Here is a 19,127-nt window from a genome sequence, read left to right as displayed (position 1 = left end):
ACAAAGATAGTACTTTTTTATCTTTTGCCCTGACCAAGATGTCTGGTTAACTACAAAGCTTACAAACTGGAAATCTAGTCACTACATGTTATTCATGATTTTCCTTGAAACAGGTTCTAAACTAAAATCAAAATCCCTCACTCAATGTGAATCTAGGAAAAGAAGTAAGGGCTGGATTAGAAAATACCAGCACTAGATAAGAACCAAAACAGGATGCCCCAAAAGAGAGCAGAAAAATCAAAGGCAAGTGAAGGGCAGAAAGAATTGTCGTCACAGCATGGTAAAGGAGAGGCTCAGCTGTTAATCTCAGGGCAGAAACATTACATTGCTAAGATATTACTTCAACTACTCTGAAAGCCAACTTTTCAGAGCATTGCTATGGGCAACTTTGTTTTAGACCCCTGTATCAGTAACACTGGACCCACTCTCAGCTAAAAAAAGATTAACCTCCACTCTTGGGTAACTTACAGAGGTATCTACTAAAAGGGCAAAAGCACAAATATTCCTCTTTGGAGGTTATTAGAACATTCCACCAAAGTATACAGAATAAAATCACATTGAAACTCACCTAGGACCACATCTGGGTTATAACTAGAACCCATAATTCAGCCAGTGGTCTACAATTCGCCTGATTATATTCAGAGCCTGCTGTTACAAGGCTATTTGTGTTTTTCTATATTTTTTGTGTTTTTTTTTAAGCCAGTAATACTGTTCTACAAGGTAGCTATTGACTACATATCACTGTCACCATCCACTTTGTCTGCAGAATCAAAACCAACTCTTCCAGGCTTCAATCAGGCCCCATCAGGAGCCAAGAGGCAGCTGAACAAACTACAGGGTCAGCTGCCGCAGTGAGGGCAGACTCGCATAATTTCCCTCCTCTTTCAAGCGAGAAACAAAAGGAGCCAGACTCGCCTTTGCTATGGTGGATATCACACTGATAGGTATCCTAAAAGAGCCCTCACTATTCCCTGGAAGGCTTCATATCTTTTAAAACAGAATATACCCATTTACTTGCAGACTCCCCCCCAAAAATGGCTATTCCAAAGAAGCAGCCAACCACATACCAAAAAGAATAAAGACTGATTTAAGGAACAATCTGAACCCAGTGAGAAATTATACATGACAGGAAATAGCAGGAAAAAAGCACCATCAGACAGAATGAATGAAAAAAGAAAGATAACAGTTGGAATCAAGCTGTAGTCCATGGAAGGCTGACTATGACTGGCAGATGGGAAGGCATCCCCAGGTTTTACCACCACAAGTAATGAGAGGCAAGTGTAGGGAAAAATAGGCCAGTGATCCGAAGAATAATGACAGGTCTGAGAAACAGCAGTATAGATTAGGAGACAGAGTATTTTTAATTTTCAAATAAGTAAGATTAACTTGCAAACCTCAGCATAAGCAAAAGCCAGTCTAAAGCGATAGCCATTCTGCTTTAACTTTTTTGATAGATCTGAGAATCCCAAAGGCTAAACACTAAAGCCCAGACAGGCAGAACCCAAAACTCAGAAGGCCAGAAAAAATTAGTCCAAGTCCCCAGGCAATCAAAAGCATGATCTGGGTCACATGAGGACCACAAGGTCAGGGCTGCTTACCTGCATATGGGTGGTACCAACGCCTATAGGACCCTCCATATCAAAGAGCCCCTTATACCAGCCCAATCCCGTAGAACTGAAATAACAGCCCAGAAGGTATAACCAAAAACAGTTTAACTAACGGAAAGAAAAAGCACACCTTCTCATTGCCATCTAGATGTTAATGCCAAGCAAAAATGCCCATCACAATGGAATCTTCCTCCCACTCCCTAAAGACACCATTAGTGACTTAGACAACCGAACAAAAGAGACAGACCACAACTAATGATTTCTCTATTCTTCAAAATCCCACATTTGGGTAAAAGGAGAAGTATCATAAAATGGATGATAAAACATTCATGGGCCAGAGAATTCACAATACATGCTATTCTGCTATCCTACCTTCAAACCAAAGAGAAGAAAAATTCCACAAAGCCACACCAAGCAAAGTAGCAAATCAACACTGCTCCTCCCTCAAAAGTACAGGACCACCATCTCCAATGCACATACTCACAGTACTTACTAAATCTCAATGATGCACAGAGCTACACATTCCTCTCACCCCAAAATTATTATTAAATTATTAACTGCCAAAAATATAAGGAAATTCCCATTATCAAGACGTGAGAAATATCTTAGACATTCTCCACTCCCTAGTCATGCTCAGAGAGGAATAAAACCAGGGAAAGTATCATAGTGCTCACACCTTCACCCCGATTACAGAATGTGAAGATCTAAGCGTACCCCTGTGACAAGTTACTGGTACTCGTCACCCCTAATAATGTGTTAGCAGCAGCAGCAGCAAATAGATTCTTAGAGCTGTAAATTTCAGGCCTCAGCTACAGCCTCTCTGCTCAGCATCTCCCTGATTAGAAACCTCCTCTTCAGGAACTGCACACTCTGATGCTGGCAACTGAACAAGGCCCAGCTTTCGGATGAAGAAGTGTGTGGTGAATGCATGTGTGTTTGAGGCTTATGACTTTTTATTCCTCTTTAAATTGTGTCATTACCGTCCAGAGAACAAGCAGCTCCTGAGCAGAGACACAGAAAAAGCAATAAAATAGTGGTTATAGTCACGTACTGTGCAATAAGTAAAATGCAGAGTGGATTACTGTTCAAAGCCTGCTCATCAGCACCGCTGCAGACCACATTTATAACCATGATATTTCTTATGGTGCTTTTCACCTGCATAAGTCCATGGATGCCCACATCGCTCACTCTCTCCACAGCCATCAGATCCTTAATCACTCTACCCCTATACGCACCTTCCATACCACATACTCTCAGAGATAACCTAAGGGACAGGTACAGAAGTCTGCACAATGAAGTCACTAGCTGTACTCGAAACACTAGACCTAAACCCAGTGTCTCCATTTCTTGCAGCCCAACTGTAAAAGGAAAAAATGAGTGGCTTAATGATGACGAGTGTAGGCTAAGGGCTGCCACAAGTCCAGAGAACTGCAGAGTTCTGTCCGGGGCAAGCAACATCCCTTCCCATCTCTGGCCTGCTGCCACACTCCCCATCTGCAAAGCCTGTCCACCATGCTCGCTGGGAGGCCAAGAGACTACTGTTCAGCTTCCTAAACCCCTGTAACATATATAAAACGAGCAAAAAGAGCCAACAACAGTTTCTTGAGCTACAGAGATCCTCAGAATAGCTCCCCAGACGCAACTACCAATACTCCCAAAGCTGCCTAAATTATCAGTGCTGGCCAAAAATAAAAGGAGCATCAGCACACATGGGGCTTTTATGGGTGCCACCAAGGAGTGCCCTTGATGGGGCCGCTGGGAATGGGACACCAAATCTGAAATCATGTCCCCCGGCTGCTTCTTCTGCTCCCTACGCCTGTATGCTAGGTCTCTTCTCCCCAAAGCTAATCGTGGAAACACAACTGATGCAGTACCAGAAGCAGCTGAAAAGGGAGTACACGACAACCGTTACAGCAGTGGCCTGCAGCCACCCCCCAGAAGGGTACAGCTGCCACCCTGTACCCTTGACAAAATACTAAGCACAACAATGTGTCAATACAAATAATTCCAGGCACCTGAGCATGAGCAAGCAGACTAGTCAATAGTAAGTAAGGAAACCAGGTATCAGACAGATTCCAACAGATGAGGCACCCTTCAACATGGCCAACCAACATTCCTCAAAACTGTCACAGTCATCAAAAGCAAAAGAAGTCAGGGGCACCTGGTTGGTTCGGCTGGTTAAGCATCCAACTTCAGCTCAGGTCATGATCTCACAGTTTGGGAGTTCGAGCCCCATATCGGGCTCTGTACTGCCAGCGCGGAGCCTGGAGCCTGCTTCTGGCTCTCTGCCCCTCCCCCTCCTCAAAAATAAACAAATATTAAAAAAAAAAAAAATAGAAAGTCCGAGAGACTGCCACATCCAAAAGGAGCCTAAGAAGAATGACAACTAAATTTAATGTGCCATGGTAAAGCAGAGTCTGGAATAGAAAAACAGAGATTAAAGAAAAACTAAGGAAATCGGACTAAAGTACGGACATCTGTTGATAATAACATACCAATACCAGCACACTAATTATAATAACTGCACCAGACTCCTGTCAGGGAGCAGAGAAAACTGGGAGGAGGGCAGGGGTAATGTGGGAACTCTATACCATCTGCTCAATTTTTCTGTGAATCTAAAAGTTGTTCTAAAAAATAAAATCTCAATTCAAACGGCAGGTTAAGTGTTTTTTACAAATCTTTTCTAATTCAATTTTTATATTCTTATCAGCAAATCGGTTTACTAATGTAAGCTACAAACCAAGTCTTGATCTCTTTTTGGTGCAGAGGTCACCTTCCAAACCAAACCATCCCCAGAACTTCCTTTTCACCTGAAATCCCTATGGCCAAAGCCCATGAGATAGCTAGTATTTTTGAATTCTCTCCAAATTACCAAATACAAATGTAACAGAAGAGTCTAAATAATGCCAAACATATTAAAAGGTGTCTTTGCTTAAAAACCATCTCCGAGAGACATGATAATGAACTCCATTCAGAGCTAGGACTAGAAGCACAGCAGAAAGCTATCAGGGCCAACCAGAGTAAGTCCTAGAGTCCACTATGTGCATCCATGCATAGCTTCAACCTGACCTCCAAAACTACACATGGCCACAAGTCCAGACAGTTAACTACTCAGGGTCATCTCCCAGATGGAGCCCTAGAGGGTAAGCTCCTTGAAAGCAGGAAGCACTTCTCGTTCTTCTGCATCTTCTCAAAGCAGAAGGGCTCTAAGCAATCACTTGGTACAGAGAACTGAGTAAGAGTCCTCTAACCAGGCAGGGTGGAGAGAAGACTCCACCTCCTGAAGTCATGCTGTCACTCCCCAGCCCTCCCACCACCCGAGTGGTATTCAGGTCTATAAAATCTGCAAAGCCCAAGAATCCAGCAGCAGGGACAGGGAAGCCAAGCCACGTGCTCAGGGGACCATATGGCTACAAACGGCACAGATCAGCTAAAACGCCACAGGGAAGGCAAGCAGGAAACTGGCAAGCCACGACAGGCACAAAAGTCTCAAGCAGGCTCAGCTAATCGCTGTGAAGTGAACATGCTTCTCTGCTAACCTGGAGAGACAAGGAGAGCCCTCCCTTGCATTTCCTTCCTTAAAAAGCGAAACTATGCAGAGGATGGAACACATTCTTTCAGTAGATGACATGTATCAAGACGATACTTTGCTGCATTTCAAGTTTCTCAGAAGTGAGACGTTTGGCCAGCACATCTCATCTACAGCATCAGTTCCCAAAATCATCTATAGGGCCTGAGAGGCACCCAGTTCAAGAGTTCAGAGGTTAACTTTTTCAGGCTTTTCAGGCTATTTAACTGTTCCCTGTACAATTAACTTCTAGGAGACAGGGTAGGCAACTGTGAAAGAGAGAGCCACTATTTGTTCAGGTCTTACGGTTACATGAGCCTCAGAGTAGTATCCTTTAGCAAAAACTTGTAGGACTGTCAGACTGTGAAGTCCCAGGGCACCTCAGAAACACCTCTAGGTTTTTTTGAAAAAGCAGCATAGTATTAACAAACATTTTATATCAGGTATATGACTACACAACAGTTGGATTCTAGGTCACGAACAGAAATGCAGATCATTTTTTTCCTTTTGGATATAAGGTGGTATCCCATGCTCTACAACAGAGGATGGCAAACTGTGGCCCAAGGCCCTCTAGCCCACTGCCTACATAAAGTTTTACTAGAACACAGCCACGCCCATTCACTTACTTATTATCTATAGCCTCTTTTCTCCCTATGGTAGCAGAGTCGAGTAGTTGCAACAGAGACTATGTGGTCCACCAAATGCAGAATATTTACTATGTGGTCCTTTAAGAAAAAACTGGTCAACCTATGTTCTACAACCTATTAGAAAATGAATACACATAGGGCAACACATGGTTAACATTCCTAGAAAACTGTTTGGCAAATATGCTGCAAAACATTCTTATGGAAATAACTGCCATTTACATAGAGATTTATTCCATTTTCTAAATAATGGAAAAATTATACACTATATGAATATCGACCTATTGGGGACTGGTTACATAAATTATGCAGACTCACAATGGAACATTATGAACAAACTAAAGCAAGCTCAAACATTTACTTTGGCACCCTCCCTAAATACCTTTAAACAAAAATAAAGGGATTTTGTTGTTGTTGTTGGCCCTAAGTCCAATAGGACAAATATAATGGGAGAAAAAGAATATGGCACCAAAACACTGAAAGCTAGAAAGCAGATGGATGAGTGGTAACAGACTCCACAGATTCACAAAAGCTAAATCCTGAACCAGTGATAAGAAAACATAATAGTCAACCTGATTTATACTGCAGACTTTCCCCACCCACCAAGACAAAGAAATGGTCAAATCAGGAATCTCAAGTAGAGATGAAAATGGGACCAAAACCTAGGCTTGGTTTATGTAAGAAGCACCTGGATTTTAAGATACATACCATAAATCCCATACATAAGTTCACTGCTTTTAACCCAGTGTTTGAGACCTCATTCTTAAATAAGAAGGATAACCAAAGATCACTGGGTATCTAAGGGAAGCCTCTAATATGAAAAATAAGGGACCAAAATAACCGAAGAGAATTAAAAACAACATGGAAACTACAAACTATGCAAGGAAATTTTTCAAAAAATTATAATTAATTCCTCAGAAAGCTAATAGATATTTTATCTCTGAAACAAGTGATATTACTATTAAAAAATAACAAGAGAAGACAGACACATAAATCAACAGAATGGAATAAAGAGCCCAAAAACCAAGCCATGCTTATATGATTAATCTGCAACAAAGGAAAAAAGAACATACAATGGAGAAAAGATGGTCTCTTCAGTAAACGGTGTTGGAAAAACTGGTCAGCTACATACGAAAGAATGAAATTAAACCACTTCTTAGACTACACACAAAAATTAATGATTAAAGACTTAAATGGAAGACCTGAAACCATAAAAGGCTAAAAAAAAATCCCACAAAAAGTAATCTCTTGGACATCAACCTTAGCAATATTTTTCTTGGCTCTGTCTCCTCAGGCATGGGAAACAAAAGCAAAACTGGGACTACATCAAGCTGAAAAGCTTTTACATAGCAAAGGAAATCATCAAGAAAACGAAATGGCAAACTAGTGAATAAGAGAAGGGATTTGCAAATGAAATACCCGATAAGGCATTAATATCCAAAATATATAAAGAACTCCGGAGAATTCAACACCAAAAAATAATCCAATTTAAAAATGGGCAGAGGACGTGAACAGCACTTCTCCCAAAGAAGACAGATGGCCAAAAGACACATGAAAAGATGCTCAACATCACTCATCACCAGAGAAATGCCAATCAGAACTACAATGAGATATTACCTCACACCTGTCAGAATGGCTAAAACTGAAAAATTGAGAAAGCAACATAAACATTTTACTCAAAGATATAGACTAGCCAAGAGTTGAAAATGGCTGCCTCAAGGAAAAGGAAAAGAGACGAGTACATTTCTTAATAAGTCCAGAGTTCTTTAAACTTTTATGCATTAAAAATAAAAGTGTAAAAACTTAAAAATTATATACAAAAGAATATAACTTGCTACTACTCAAAAGTGGCTGCCAGCCTGCAATGAGAGAAGGAGCTTGTACCAGAACATAAGTCAACTATATCACTGAGAACATTGCTGACATTTTTTCTGTAGCAAGCTTTTCTTGATGAAAGAAGCAATGCCTTGATTTACATTCTGGCTCAACCGCCTTATATCAAGGCACTATGAGTAGGACTGGTAAAGATCAAGGGTCAGCACACTTTCCTGTACAGGGCCAGATATCAAATATTTTAGGCTTTGCAGATGATATAGTCTCTGTCACAACTACTCACCTCGGCCACTGTATTACAAAAACAGCTACAGACATCATGGAAATGAACAGATGTGGCCATATTCCAATTTATTCATGTCATTGAAATTTAAGTTCCATATAATTTTCATGTGCCACAAAACATTTCCATGTAAAATCCACCGATACTTCACAGACCATACAAAAACAAGTGGAAGGTCAGGCTATGTGGCCCAAGGGTCAGTCGGCCCAGCCGACTGCTGGGATAGACAGTATAATCAACTTTAAAAAAAAGAAGTCTGTGTGATAAGTTTCATTAGCATGAGTGTGTTTCTTCTCCTTTTTATGCTTTTCTATTTTTAAAAAAAATAATAATAATGCTAAAGAATTTCTAAAGCTCAAAAAGTTTTGAAACCATTTACCTACCTACAAATACATTTCTCTTTCTACTCTAGAAGCAGGTCTATATTCAAATGACCTAAATTTATATTAAAGATACTACAGGAGAATGGCTATTCCCCTTAATCCTCAGATAGTTTTTAGAGGCAATTTTCTCTACTCAGCATTTTAACAAACAAAACTTCACCGTAATGGAAAAAAAAAAAAAGCCTCACTCTGTTTTAAAACAAAACAAATAGGGGTGCCTGGGTGGCTCAGTCGGTTAAGCATCCAACTTCGGCTCAGGTCATGATCTCACAGTTCGTGGGTTTGAGCCCAGCGTCGGGCTCTATGCTGACAGCTAGCTCAGAGCCTGGAGCTCAGAGCCTGGAGCCTGCTTCCGATTCTGTGTCTCCCTCTCTCTCTGACCCTCTGCTGCTCACAGTCTCTCTCTCAGAAATAAAAACATTAAAAAAATAAAATAAAACAAAACAAATATACATATCCTGGAACCCTAGATTAAAACAAAACAAATAAACAAAAACGGGAGGAAATGTCCCAGCTCTTCTCCAGTAACCAATAAAGTCATATTTAAGAAAAATACAAAGCTTTAGACTCAATCATCTAATCTTTCAAATTTCTTTCTTCAGAAATGCATTATTTCCCTGACCAGCAAAGGCCCAAAACACTGCAAAATCTTCTGGGTTTTTCTATAAACTCAGGTTCAACTGAAGAGGGGCTAGCATGGACAGCACAAGATACAGGGACCCTCCTAAGCCTCATCTATATCAAAATATCACACCCTCTCAGAGTGATGATGGTGAAAACAGAGACATGCCTCCCTTGCTGAGTGAATGATCATCCTTCACTGTGTAGCAATAGTCTTAGAACAGGTGACAAGAAACATAAGCAGAACCAACTAAGTTCCAATTAGGTGCAACAGCCATATCCAAGTTTCCAAGCTAGTGCAGTCCTCACACAGAAAGGAAGCAGGGGTTCATTCTGGTCTGTACCAAGACTTGGAAGATGCATGGGGGAGTATCCAACCAGGAACTATTCCCTAAATAGGATAAAAGACCTAATTATGGTTAGGTCTAAAAGACCCAATTATGGTTAACCTGACAGCTGCCTGGAGATCACCTACGACAAAAGGAAAAGAAGCCATTTGAGCACTCTGTGACTTATTGCTTTGGGCATCATAAAAAAGAAAATGAAGAAATTCAGCCAATTCCTCAGAAACTGTTAAAATTTTGCCATTCTAAGAGAAACCAGTCCAGGATTTTTTTTAGGCTGACAGTGCCACCTAGTGGCATTCCATCTTAAACTCATTTGGGACAGCCAACTCTCAACAGATACAGATATATTAATTAACTTCTTTTAGTTCAGGAAAACAAAGCTTAAAGCACCTCTTGCCAAAAAGTAAAAATAGATTGGAAAACATGATGGCACTTTGGTAAAGTGAGGGAAACAGGTCTACCACTCATGGTACCAAACCCAGCAATGAAGAAAACACCCAGCTCTGCTGCTGGACCCAAATGATCTACTGAGCAGCACTAGCTCCTGTCAAAGGAATCCATCCCAGGACACTTCAGGAGAGCTCTCTGGAAAAAATATCACATGAGAAAAAACTCAAAACCACAACAGTCCCAAAACAGAAAAAAAGAGAAACCTGAGCTCACACACACTTTGACATAGGAACTCTAAGAGAAAGCCATTTTCTAGGCAGACAGAAAGAAACCCTAAAATATGAGAGATATTTCAAGATGGCAATGTCCACAAAACTTTAACTCATGAACTTCTAATGAGGTTATGCAAATTTATGACAAAGTTCTTACAGTTTCTAACTCCCCTGCAATACACACACGCATGTACGCAATCACTACATACACATTCCACACACCACTGGCTTGCTTTAAAATAGAAATGCTTCAGGCCTGGGTTGATGGTTCAGATCACTGTATTGTCACAGCCTGACAATGTCCACAATGCATCTCAAGATGCTGAGAATGACTCACCTTGGCAACAAACTGCTTGTCCTTTTGGTCCAAATTAGCAGTAGGAGCCACATAGTCTCTCCATATTCTCAGCCTGCGTTCCTTGGCAAACCTGGCAACAAAAACAAGGATGCAAATCATTCAGACAGAATAGGTCAGCAAACGGGATCCATCATCACCATGGGAGCAAAGAGTACAGAATCCTTCTCTACCTCATAGACAAGACACCCCAGAGAAAGGCCACCGGTTAAACCAGAACAGTGTGAAAACAACAAGAAAGTATATAGCAACTGGAACTATCCAAGATGCATATATACTATACACCTGTGGCTGGCTGACCGCGATCAGGTGTGCAAGTTTTCTAGCCCAGACCCTCCAAGTCCACCTTGAATTAGCTCGTTAGCTTATCCAGTACCTCCTGAGTGACTAGCAAATGCCAGGCTGGAATGACAAACACAGAGCAACTGCTCTCAAGTGGGAAGAACACCCACAGCTAAACAAACAAATATATTTTTTAAAAAGCAGAGGTCTGCTCAATTTCCATTTGAATTTAACAAAAATCTATCAGCTAACCAAATTACCTTTGTAGTGCATCTGAAAAGTAAGAAAAGGGATAAAAATCCACTAGGAGTTCATGGACAAAAGTGGAAAAAATGTGTTGGCAGAAATCTGTTTTACAGCTAAAATACATCAGGCATTTTTTTCAGTCAGACTAAGAGAAGGAAAAGGATTTTGTGCAAAAAAATTTTTAAAGCCAATGAATAGCTAGATTTACAAAAACGCTTTTTGTGTTTTGTAATTACAAGTCTTTACAAATAAATGGATACATGTGCAAGGAATGATTATTTCTGAAAACAGTACTGCCACTTTTTAAAAGAAGCACTAAAATGAGAAAAAGACAAAGTAGCATGTAGTAGCTGTAAAATACATAACATACTTTGATGTAAATTTAACAATGCAAGCAAGTCAAATACAGCATGCAAAACAGCAGGCAAGTAATCACAGGTTATTGAAATATGATTTGGATTCTTTAGTCTAAACCTGTTTTTTAATGATGAGCCCTCTTAAAAACCCATAAAATCCATAGATGTTGTAAAACATGTAGATACCACTGCCATTGTACTCACTTCCTTCAAAGAGAGGCAGGAACTTAACGCAAAAAGAATTATCAATGAAAATTATATTTAGAATAATGGACTTACAGAATTTTCTGAAAACAAAAAAAATTCTGAGCATCACAGAATAGTCAGAGGTATCTAGAACATTATATTTGATGAGAGTATTTTATCTTTTGAATTTAACTATGGAACATGAAGACAAAAATTTTATAGAATCATGGTATTATATAAATCAGATTGCCGTATCTAATGGCCCAGATTAAAATCTACTTTTATAAAAAGTTACAAGTATTTCTGCTTATAGGCAAAGAAGGATATGAAAGATCCAAGGGAAGAAAATTATAGTCATACAATACACGTTCTTCCCTACCTCTTAACTGTGTACCTCAAAGGCCAAAAATATAAAGTTATCCAGACCATTATAGTTCTAGGATTCTGAAATAAGCCATACAACACACCTTAAGAGTGGATCATTGTCAGCAGTGATTGGTGGTCTTCTGCTTAAATGTATCCTGGGAGATGGTGGCCAGGACTTTCCCCAAACACCATCTCTACTCATCTACTCTTACTACCTGCTTCATTTTCTTCCATTTACCCTGTCTAGTGAATGAAATTCACCTACGCCCAGAAATTCTTACCTCAATACTTGAAACAGCCACCTAATCTTTGGAATATCGACTACTGTTTTCCTGGAAGTAAGTTTTTTCTACATCTGCTTTAACCATGAGGCCCCTAGCTGAAAATGTGACAACAGTACCTCATAGTTGCATTAGCATTTTTAATTAATACATGCTTCAATAAATGAGGGCATTAGGCCTCACAGTAACACTGAATGGTTCCTGGTTTAGGACCCACAGGCTCCATGTTTCCATCATACCCCTGGCTCCAGCCTGCCTGTTAGGCAGTAGCCAGTAAGTAACTGTATCATCTTCAAATGAGCCTCAAGCTATGTCATTCCAAATGCCTAAAATCCAGAATTTAAGTGAAGGGCTTGGACAAAAAGGGAACCAAAAGCATTAAAGCAGCAAATCTGATGAAGAACAATTTCTGAGTGAAGATCTAGGCCCTTACTGTACAGCAGTGAGTCAGACAACAAAAGACTTATAAGTAAACCACTCCTGTATGAAATCCTAGCCTTGTTTTGGAATTTCCTTAATCCATTACTGAAAGGTAACAAATACGGACATAGATAGGGGAGAAAAGATGGCTAGATTTCTTTCCCTAAAGATCCTAAATAAGATCCTTAGCTAGAAGGCTTTACTGACAGACCTTACCTCTCAGCTGCCCTCAGCTTTTCTGCTCCCCGAGTATAAACTGCAATTGACCAATCCACACAGCGTGCAAAACCTTCCTTCAGGAGGAGCTCTGTGATGTTGCCATTCTGAAAAACAAGGCACATGAGAAGGCAGGCACAAGAGAATCCATATCTCTAGACTTGTGACACAATTAACAGCCACAATCTACACTGCAGTTCACGATGGATGGATGGATGGATGGATGGATGGATGGATGGATGGATGGGTGGATGGAAGGAAGGAAGGAAGGAAGGAAGGAAGGAAGGAAGGAAGGAAGGAAGGAAGAAGGAAGGAAGGAAGGAAGGAAGGAAGGAAAGAAGAAGAAAGAAGGAAAGAAAGAAGAAGAAAGAAGAAGGAAAGAAGGAAGGAAAGAGAGGGTAGAGTTCCTCTCATTAGGAAACTAGCCCCAAGATAAGAGGCCCCACTCTGTGGCTCCTCCTAACAGCCTTGGCTTCGCATCCCCACAGTAATGCTCACTTAACAGGAGTAGGATAAATGTTAGTGGCACTGAATGGAATTGACATTTCAATAGCTCTTCCTGTGGGCAAAGGAGGATGTTAATCTTTAGTAGAGATTACACCTTATTATTTCCTTCCCTAAGATCAGCACTTACACCCCTTTTCAGAAGGAGAGAGCTGAAGAACAGGCTGACTAAGCAATAACTTCAGCTACATTTTGCCCAATGAATTACAACTTCCATTCTCCTGTGCCACAGAGCCATCTGGTAGGGCACCAGCAGATAGCGAGTACTCCAGAAGAAACAGCCATGACCTTGGCACACTCCAAACCAAGCGTCCCAGCCTTTCACAACAGCCATCATGAAAGAATTCTCCAGACAAAGAATAAGAGTAACAGGAATTTATTCTGTACTGGACATAGGGGACAATAATGAAAATGCATTTACACTTGGGTGTTAAAAAAGAAGGTCATTTCCTTTCAAGGAGAAACCCTCCTACCAAAGTCTATGCCCAGGTAGAATGGATAATCACAACTAGAAGAACATAGAAAACCTATTTCCTTCTCAAAAGCAGAGTTAGGAAGTAACTGGATTAGGCCTGGAGTACACAGAGTCATTTTTCCATAGAAAGGATTCCTCATCATAGTTCTACCAATACTTTAAAAAGCTACCTTCCAGGCCTACATACAAACCTCAGCAATCCTATTCCACATGTTTCAGTGCCACTTCTCATCTGTGTGGCAGCCTCTCAACATCAAGGACCAACACTTGAAATAAGTCAAGAGCTCCTCTTCTTACAAACTCAAAAGTTGAGATCCACTTTCTAAAAGTGAGTAGTTCAGCAGATCTGTCCAATTCTATCAGCTAACTGATATCTCCCTAGAAAATGCCTCAAAAATCAGATGATAATCCTGCCAAGATCTTTAAATGGCTCTTAAATACAGAGAAAAATAAAAGTAGCAAACCATAGGCCATCAAACACCAAATGTACCCCCCCTTCAAACCCTACACAGCTCAGTCTGCACGGCCACACTCACTGGATGAAGGATGGTACCCAGAATGTTCTGGTTGTGGCAGCTCTCCAGAATGATCTGAACATCTCTCTGAAGTAGTCGAGACTCGGTGAAAAATTTGGCTTCTGCAGCAAAAGGCTCTGGTGTTTCACTGCCGTCTGCTTCCCGTCGAAAAGTTGGGCACTAAAGCAAAAGCAAGGTAGGTGAGTAGTACAGCCTAAACATGAGCACCAGGCACTCTCACACCACACCAAACTGTCCAAAACCACAAGTGCCACAAAGCTAAATGAGGCAAGGTCGCAAATCAGGTCTTATAACCCCTTTTTAAAAACATACTGGTTAAAGTGTCTAGAAATAGATCTTCTCAGACTACTTGGTAAGACAAATAACTCAGGTCACTATCATGCGGAAATTTTAAATTATAGTTGAAAATGACCCCTTGCCAAGATAAGATTCATCAATCAGTGCCTAGTTTTAAATCTCTGATTTTTTAAAAATCAAAATGGATACCCTACGTTGAAACAAGCCATTCTCAGCAAACATCAGAGCCTCTCACCTCTCCTTTATGGGTCTCAACAACCTCTCCACACAGCCCACTCAAAACAGACCCTGAGTACTTCAAAATACTTTTTTAAATAAATCTTTAAAATATGTTTTTAATCTTGTTTGATCTAATGAGAAAAGTCCCACTGCAAAGCATACAGTATAAAGTACTCTAGTCACTGTTAATGGCCCATACTAGAAAGAGTCAGTAAGTCCAAAACCCCAGAGTAGAAGAATCCATCTGTCACTGAACACTTCCACAAACCCTATATCCACCCCATAGCCCAGTGTATGGTCTGACCTTGATCCCTGACAGCATGACCGTAACCAGGTAGTAATCTGGGAGGAGCAGGGCCCTGACCACACTGCCGTCCCGCACATGCTCGATGATAGCTGTGTGACAAAATAAATAACTTAAGTCATTAGCAAAAGTCATGCCAGGAATAAACATTGCCCATCCAAGCTCCATTTAACAAAGTTCATCTCCCCAAAACCCTCAGAAAGCCTCCCTCTGAGAAGTGACAAAGCACTGGGAGATCACAAGTGTGTACACAATAGACTCTTCTACAAACTACGCCTGGGAATATAGATTACACTGACTTCTCCATCTTCTGAGCTTCCTGGGATCTCACAGCTCGTCCCTGAGCTTTATTATCCATAAGCTAAGATGCTCTTCTGAGTACCAGGTGCCAGCAAAAAACAGTGAGTCAGATTTGCTAATAATTTTACTCAGTCTGTAGTTAACCAGGTCTCAAAACTGGGCTAAGAGCTTTAGCACGAGTGAGTGTATGTGTGTGTATGTGTGTCTGTGTTTACATCTTTATAGAATATACATTTCGGGGATGTTATTTAAGCAGCATCTTTTAGAAAACAGGAAGATTCCAATGTGGAAAATTACCAGCAAGTTACTACCCTGTACCAGCAAAGGACTAACCTCTCTCAAAATATACCTGATGTAACCTATGTACACTGGATTCAAGTTACCTTCCAAAATACCATGGTGGTGTTGCTCTCTTAACAATTTCCTTCAGATACCAAGTAAAATAGTTTTGATAAACCTCAAGAGACTTGAGAGCAAACAGAAATCACCCTGCATCATGTCGGTCTTTTCCCACTAGCCTCACCATTGACAGGCTTCTGATGGTGCGAGTCCACAAAGTGCCTTGGGTTCTCAATGGTGTACTTGAGGTCTCGAATAGTATGTGAACCGTTTCCCTCGCTCCACATCCCTTTCTTAGCTGCCTTTGCTTGTTCCTCACATTCTGAGAGCCGGTTTTGCTCAGGACTAGGACATGAAAAATAAACACGCATGAGTTAGTGAGTTCACAACAGAAAAAAAAAAAAATCAGGCTCTTCTTTGAACTCTTTCTTCGGCATCTGCTCCACTTGAAGATACCAAAGCACTTGTTTCAGATCTATGGCTGCAGACCCAAGCCTATAACCAGAAAATCACCATGAGTGCAATTTCCAGATTACAGACTTGTTCCCTCAAACAGATTCGCTCTTGCGAGCATTTAATGAGAAGATACAAAGAACACACGTCTCGGTACTGCCACCATCAGTGACTACAAGAGAACAAGTTGGTGGCTCACAGGGAAGCCACTCCAGGGGGTACAGCTTCATTTAACCATCCCAGAATCAGGAACTGGAATCCAGGCAGAGCTCAGCAGGACGCAACACAAGGAAAGTGACTAAAAATCACCCTTACTCCCTCTTGTCTGCAGAACAGGGCTGGGGAATGCAGAACAAATACTGTTATTACAGATGTCACCCAAAGCTACTTATACATACAATAAGACCAGCTCAGCAAAAACAGTCTGAAAAGCCTCCATTTTGAAAATAGAAGACTCCTTTACAAAGCAAGAAAACAAATATATAAGAGAACAGCCAGAAAGCAAGAGAGACCAAAAAATAAAGCATGCTCTCTCACATAATACACACACACACACACGTAAGCTAAAGGAAACCGTGAACGGCAAGGCCTTTCCACAATCTCAATACCTGGTGACATCAACGGCGGTATGCATAAATTCAACCTCCCACCCTGAGCAGTAGGGATACTGGGATTCCTGACCTACAATTTCTCAAGCCAGTAGTCTTCAGTACTGCTGTGTCCCCCTTCCCCCAAACAGGACAGTCACATTCTTAGAGACCCAAGATTGCAAACAGAATTCAATAAAAAATATACTTCAGATATAGAAGCAAACATAGAAACCAAGAAAAGGAGAATTTAAGTAAAGACAGTTTCAGAGAAAAAAAGAAGAGACTCTAGGGGAGATTTCTTTATTGAGATGGTACAATATAGGCATGGGCTTCTTAAAAATTTTTCATTCTGGTTGCAAACTGGATTCCCAGAAACTACTGCAACGACAATCATGTCAACAGTCCTCCTTAAAATACAACTTCAGCATGCTTCCAAAAACACCACCTAAGACAAATGTTTTTATTCATTAAATTCCCACATGCTCACTCCCCAAGTACAGGCTCCAGCAAATGTTTCTTTGCAGTTAAAAAGGACCCTCAGTATATGATGAATGGGTTGGCCCCAAAGTCTATGAAGGCAGGAAGAATGCAAAAAGTATACTCTTGCCTTTGCTCATTCCCATCACTAATACAGTTCATGCAAATATTTACCTAAAGCCTTTTACACACCAACAGCAGTCATATAATATAGCAAGGACTTAATGATTTAAACAGCATCTTTAGCCTCCAAATTACTGATGTAACATATCACTTTTCAGAGACTAAAGTGTTAATTAAAGCCAGCTGCAATCCATCCTACTGCTGCCAACACTGGTGAACTTGAACATGATACATGTACTATAAAGCTTACATAACTAACACTCATTTCCATTAAGTTCCACTGCCATTAGCTAAACACATACATTTTTACCTACTGCTTGGCCATCTACAGACCAAAACAGACTTAAAAAGCTTTGGAGAGAGAGAAAATTTTCCCTGATTTTAAAACAGAACCATTGAGCCTTTAACGGTTACTCTAGCTTCTAAGCAGCAGATTTTGCTTTGAACTCTATTTATTCACTCCACTTTATTTTTTACTGCACTTGTTTCTTGCACATGACGTATCATATATTTATTTGTTTATTGGCTTATTGTCTGTCTCCCCATTAAAATGTTAGCAGAAGCTATCTCTTTGTTCATGGCTGTATTCTCAGTGCCCAGAACACAGCCTGGCATATAGAAAGTGCTCAATAAATCTTTGGGACTAGATGGATAAATACTCTGTAACTGAATATCAGTGGCATAAGACATAGCCTATGGTCTCTTATGAATATAAAGAATGGAAGTGTCTTGTCTCAAAGCCTATTTTTAAAGGAGTTATACATGTCAAATGTCACTAATCAATGCTCAGAATAATCCACACTAAGGCAGCAATGTACCAAAAAACCAGGAGATTACCAGAAGTTCCCCACTGTATGACAGGGGACAGGAAAGAAAATGCAGCAAAGCATTTTGAGCTGACTACCCACCCCCCCTAGAGTAACCCCAGCTCTCACAATGGACTATAAGGGGTCAGAAGAGGAATGAATACTTACTTATTAGCTCTCATGCCTTCTCTCCGGGTGGCCAAGCCCTCTGCAACCAGAGACTCTGCAATGTTTTCTCCATTGGTATCTGAGGAGGAAAAAGGGAATTAAACACAAGATTCAAATCTCCCTCCAACAGAGGCAGAGCTCAAATGGAACCACTTTCACCCTTAGCTCTTCAAGGAGAGTGATGTTGCCAGAGAATTGGACAAGGCAACAATACAGTGTTGAGTTTTTCAGAAAACCTCTTCTCCTATAATGTCTACTCTCAAAGACCCAAAGGTCTATAAATCTTCTTAGGACTTTGTTTCCAATTTTCCTGTGTAACTCCCAGGCCAAAGGCAATCTTGGGGACTGAAGGAAAGCATGGCAGCCCAGGAGAGTATAAAGAACACTGACCTAAGAAGCAGAGGTCTGGAGCAGAATACAAATTCTGCCATTTAATACCTTAGACAAGGTCTCTCAGTGTCTTAATTTATTCATCTATAAATACGGAAGAGTACCTGCCACATGGCTTCTTGTGAGAATTAAACCACAATGTCTGTAAATCTCTTAGCACAGTGCCCAACACAACAGCAGGAATTAAAAACAAATCAAATTTGAGTCGTCACACCTGTACAATCACATGGCTTCATTTAGGAATGTCTATCACGTTTTACACAGAAAGTCCAATTCCTCTCAGGATGCCCTATTATCTGCTCCAAGAGGACACAAGACAAGCTACACCATTTGTCTCCAGCTCTGGGAGACACGAGGGCAGAGGTAATGTCTAGGTGTCTAATCTATCATACAGCAGCAGGCAAGAAAAATGAAGTTAAACTTAAAACTCAACCTGATTAGGTCCTACCTGGGCACCTGAAACATTAATTGCATTTCCATCCTATTGAAA

The 19,127-nt window shown here is 40.6% G+C and overlaps 1 protein-coding gene across 1 annotated transcript in view; it reads right to left on the bottom strand.

The window, feature by feature from the left end:
- Window positions 1-19,127, bottom strand: part of SND1 (staphylococcal nuclease and tudor domain containing 1) — a 409,429-nt gene that overhangs the window by 352,098 nt on the left and 38,204 nt on the right. The window contains exons 4-9 of the mRNA XM_039243180.1: window positions 18,248-18,326; window positions 15,815-15,975; window positions 14,992-15,083; window positions 14,172-14,330; window positions 12,657-12,763; window positions 10,286-10,376 (exon numbers count right to left, since the gene is read on the bottom strand). Of these exons, the coding sequence (XP_039099111.1) occupies window positions 10,286-10,376; window positions 12,657-12,763; window positions 14,172-14,330; window positions 14,992-15,083; window positions 15,815-15,975; window positions 18,248-18,326 (689 nt within the window). The remainder of the gene's footprint in view (window positions 1-10,285; window positions 10,377-12,656; window positions 12,764-14,171; window positions 14,331-14,991; window positions 15,084-15,814; window positions 15,976-18,247; window positions 18,327-19,127) is intronic.

The sequence above is a fragment of the Hyaena hyaena genome, unplaced genomic scaffold, assembly GCF_003009895.1.
Source record: "Hyaena hyaena isolate Hyena2069 unplaced genomic scaffold, ASM300989v1 scaffold_8, whole genome shotgun sequence".
Classification (NCBI taxonomy): domain Eukaryota; kingdom Metazoa; phylum Chordata; class Mammalia; order Carnivora; family Hyaenidae; genus Hyaena; species Hyaena hyaena.
Note: the sequence above shows the minus strand (reverse complement) of the source record. Positions and strands in the feature narration are given on the sequence as shown.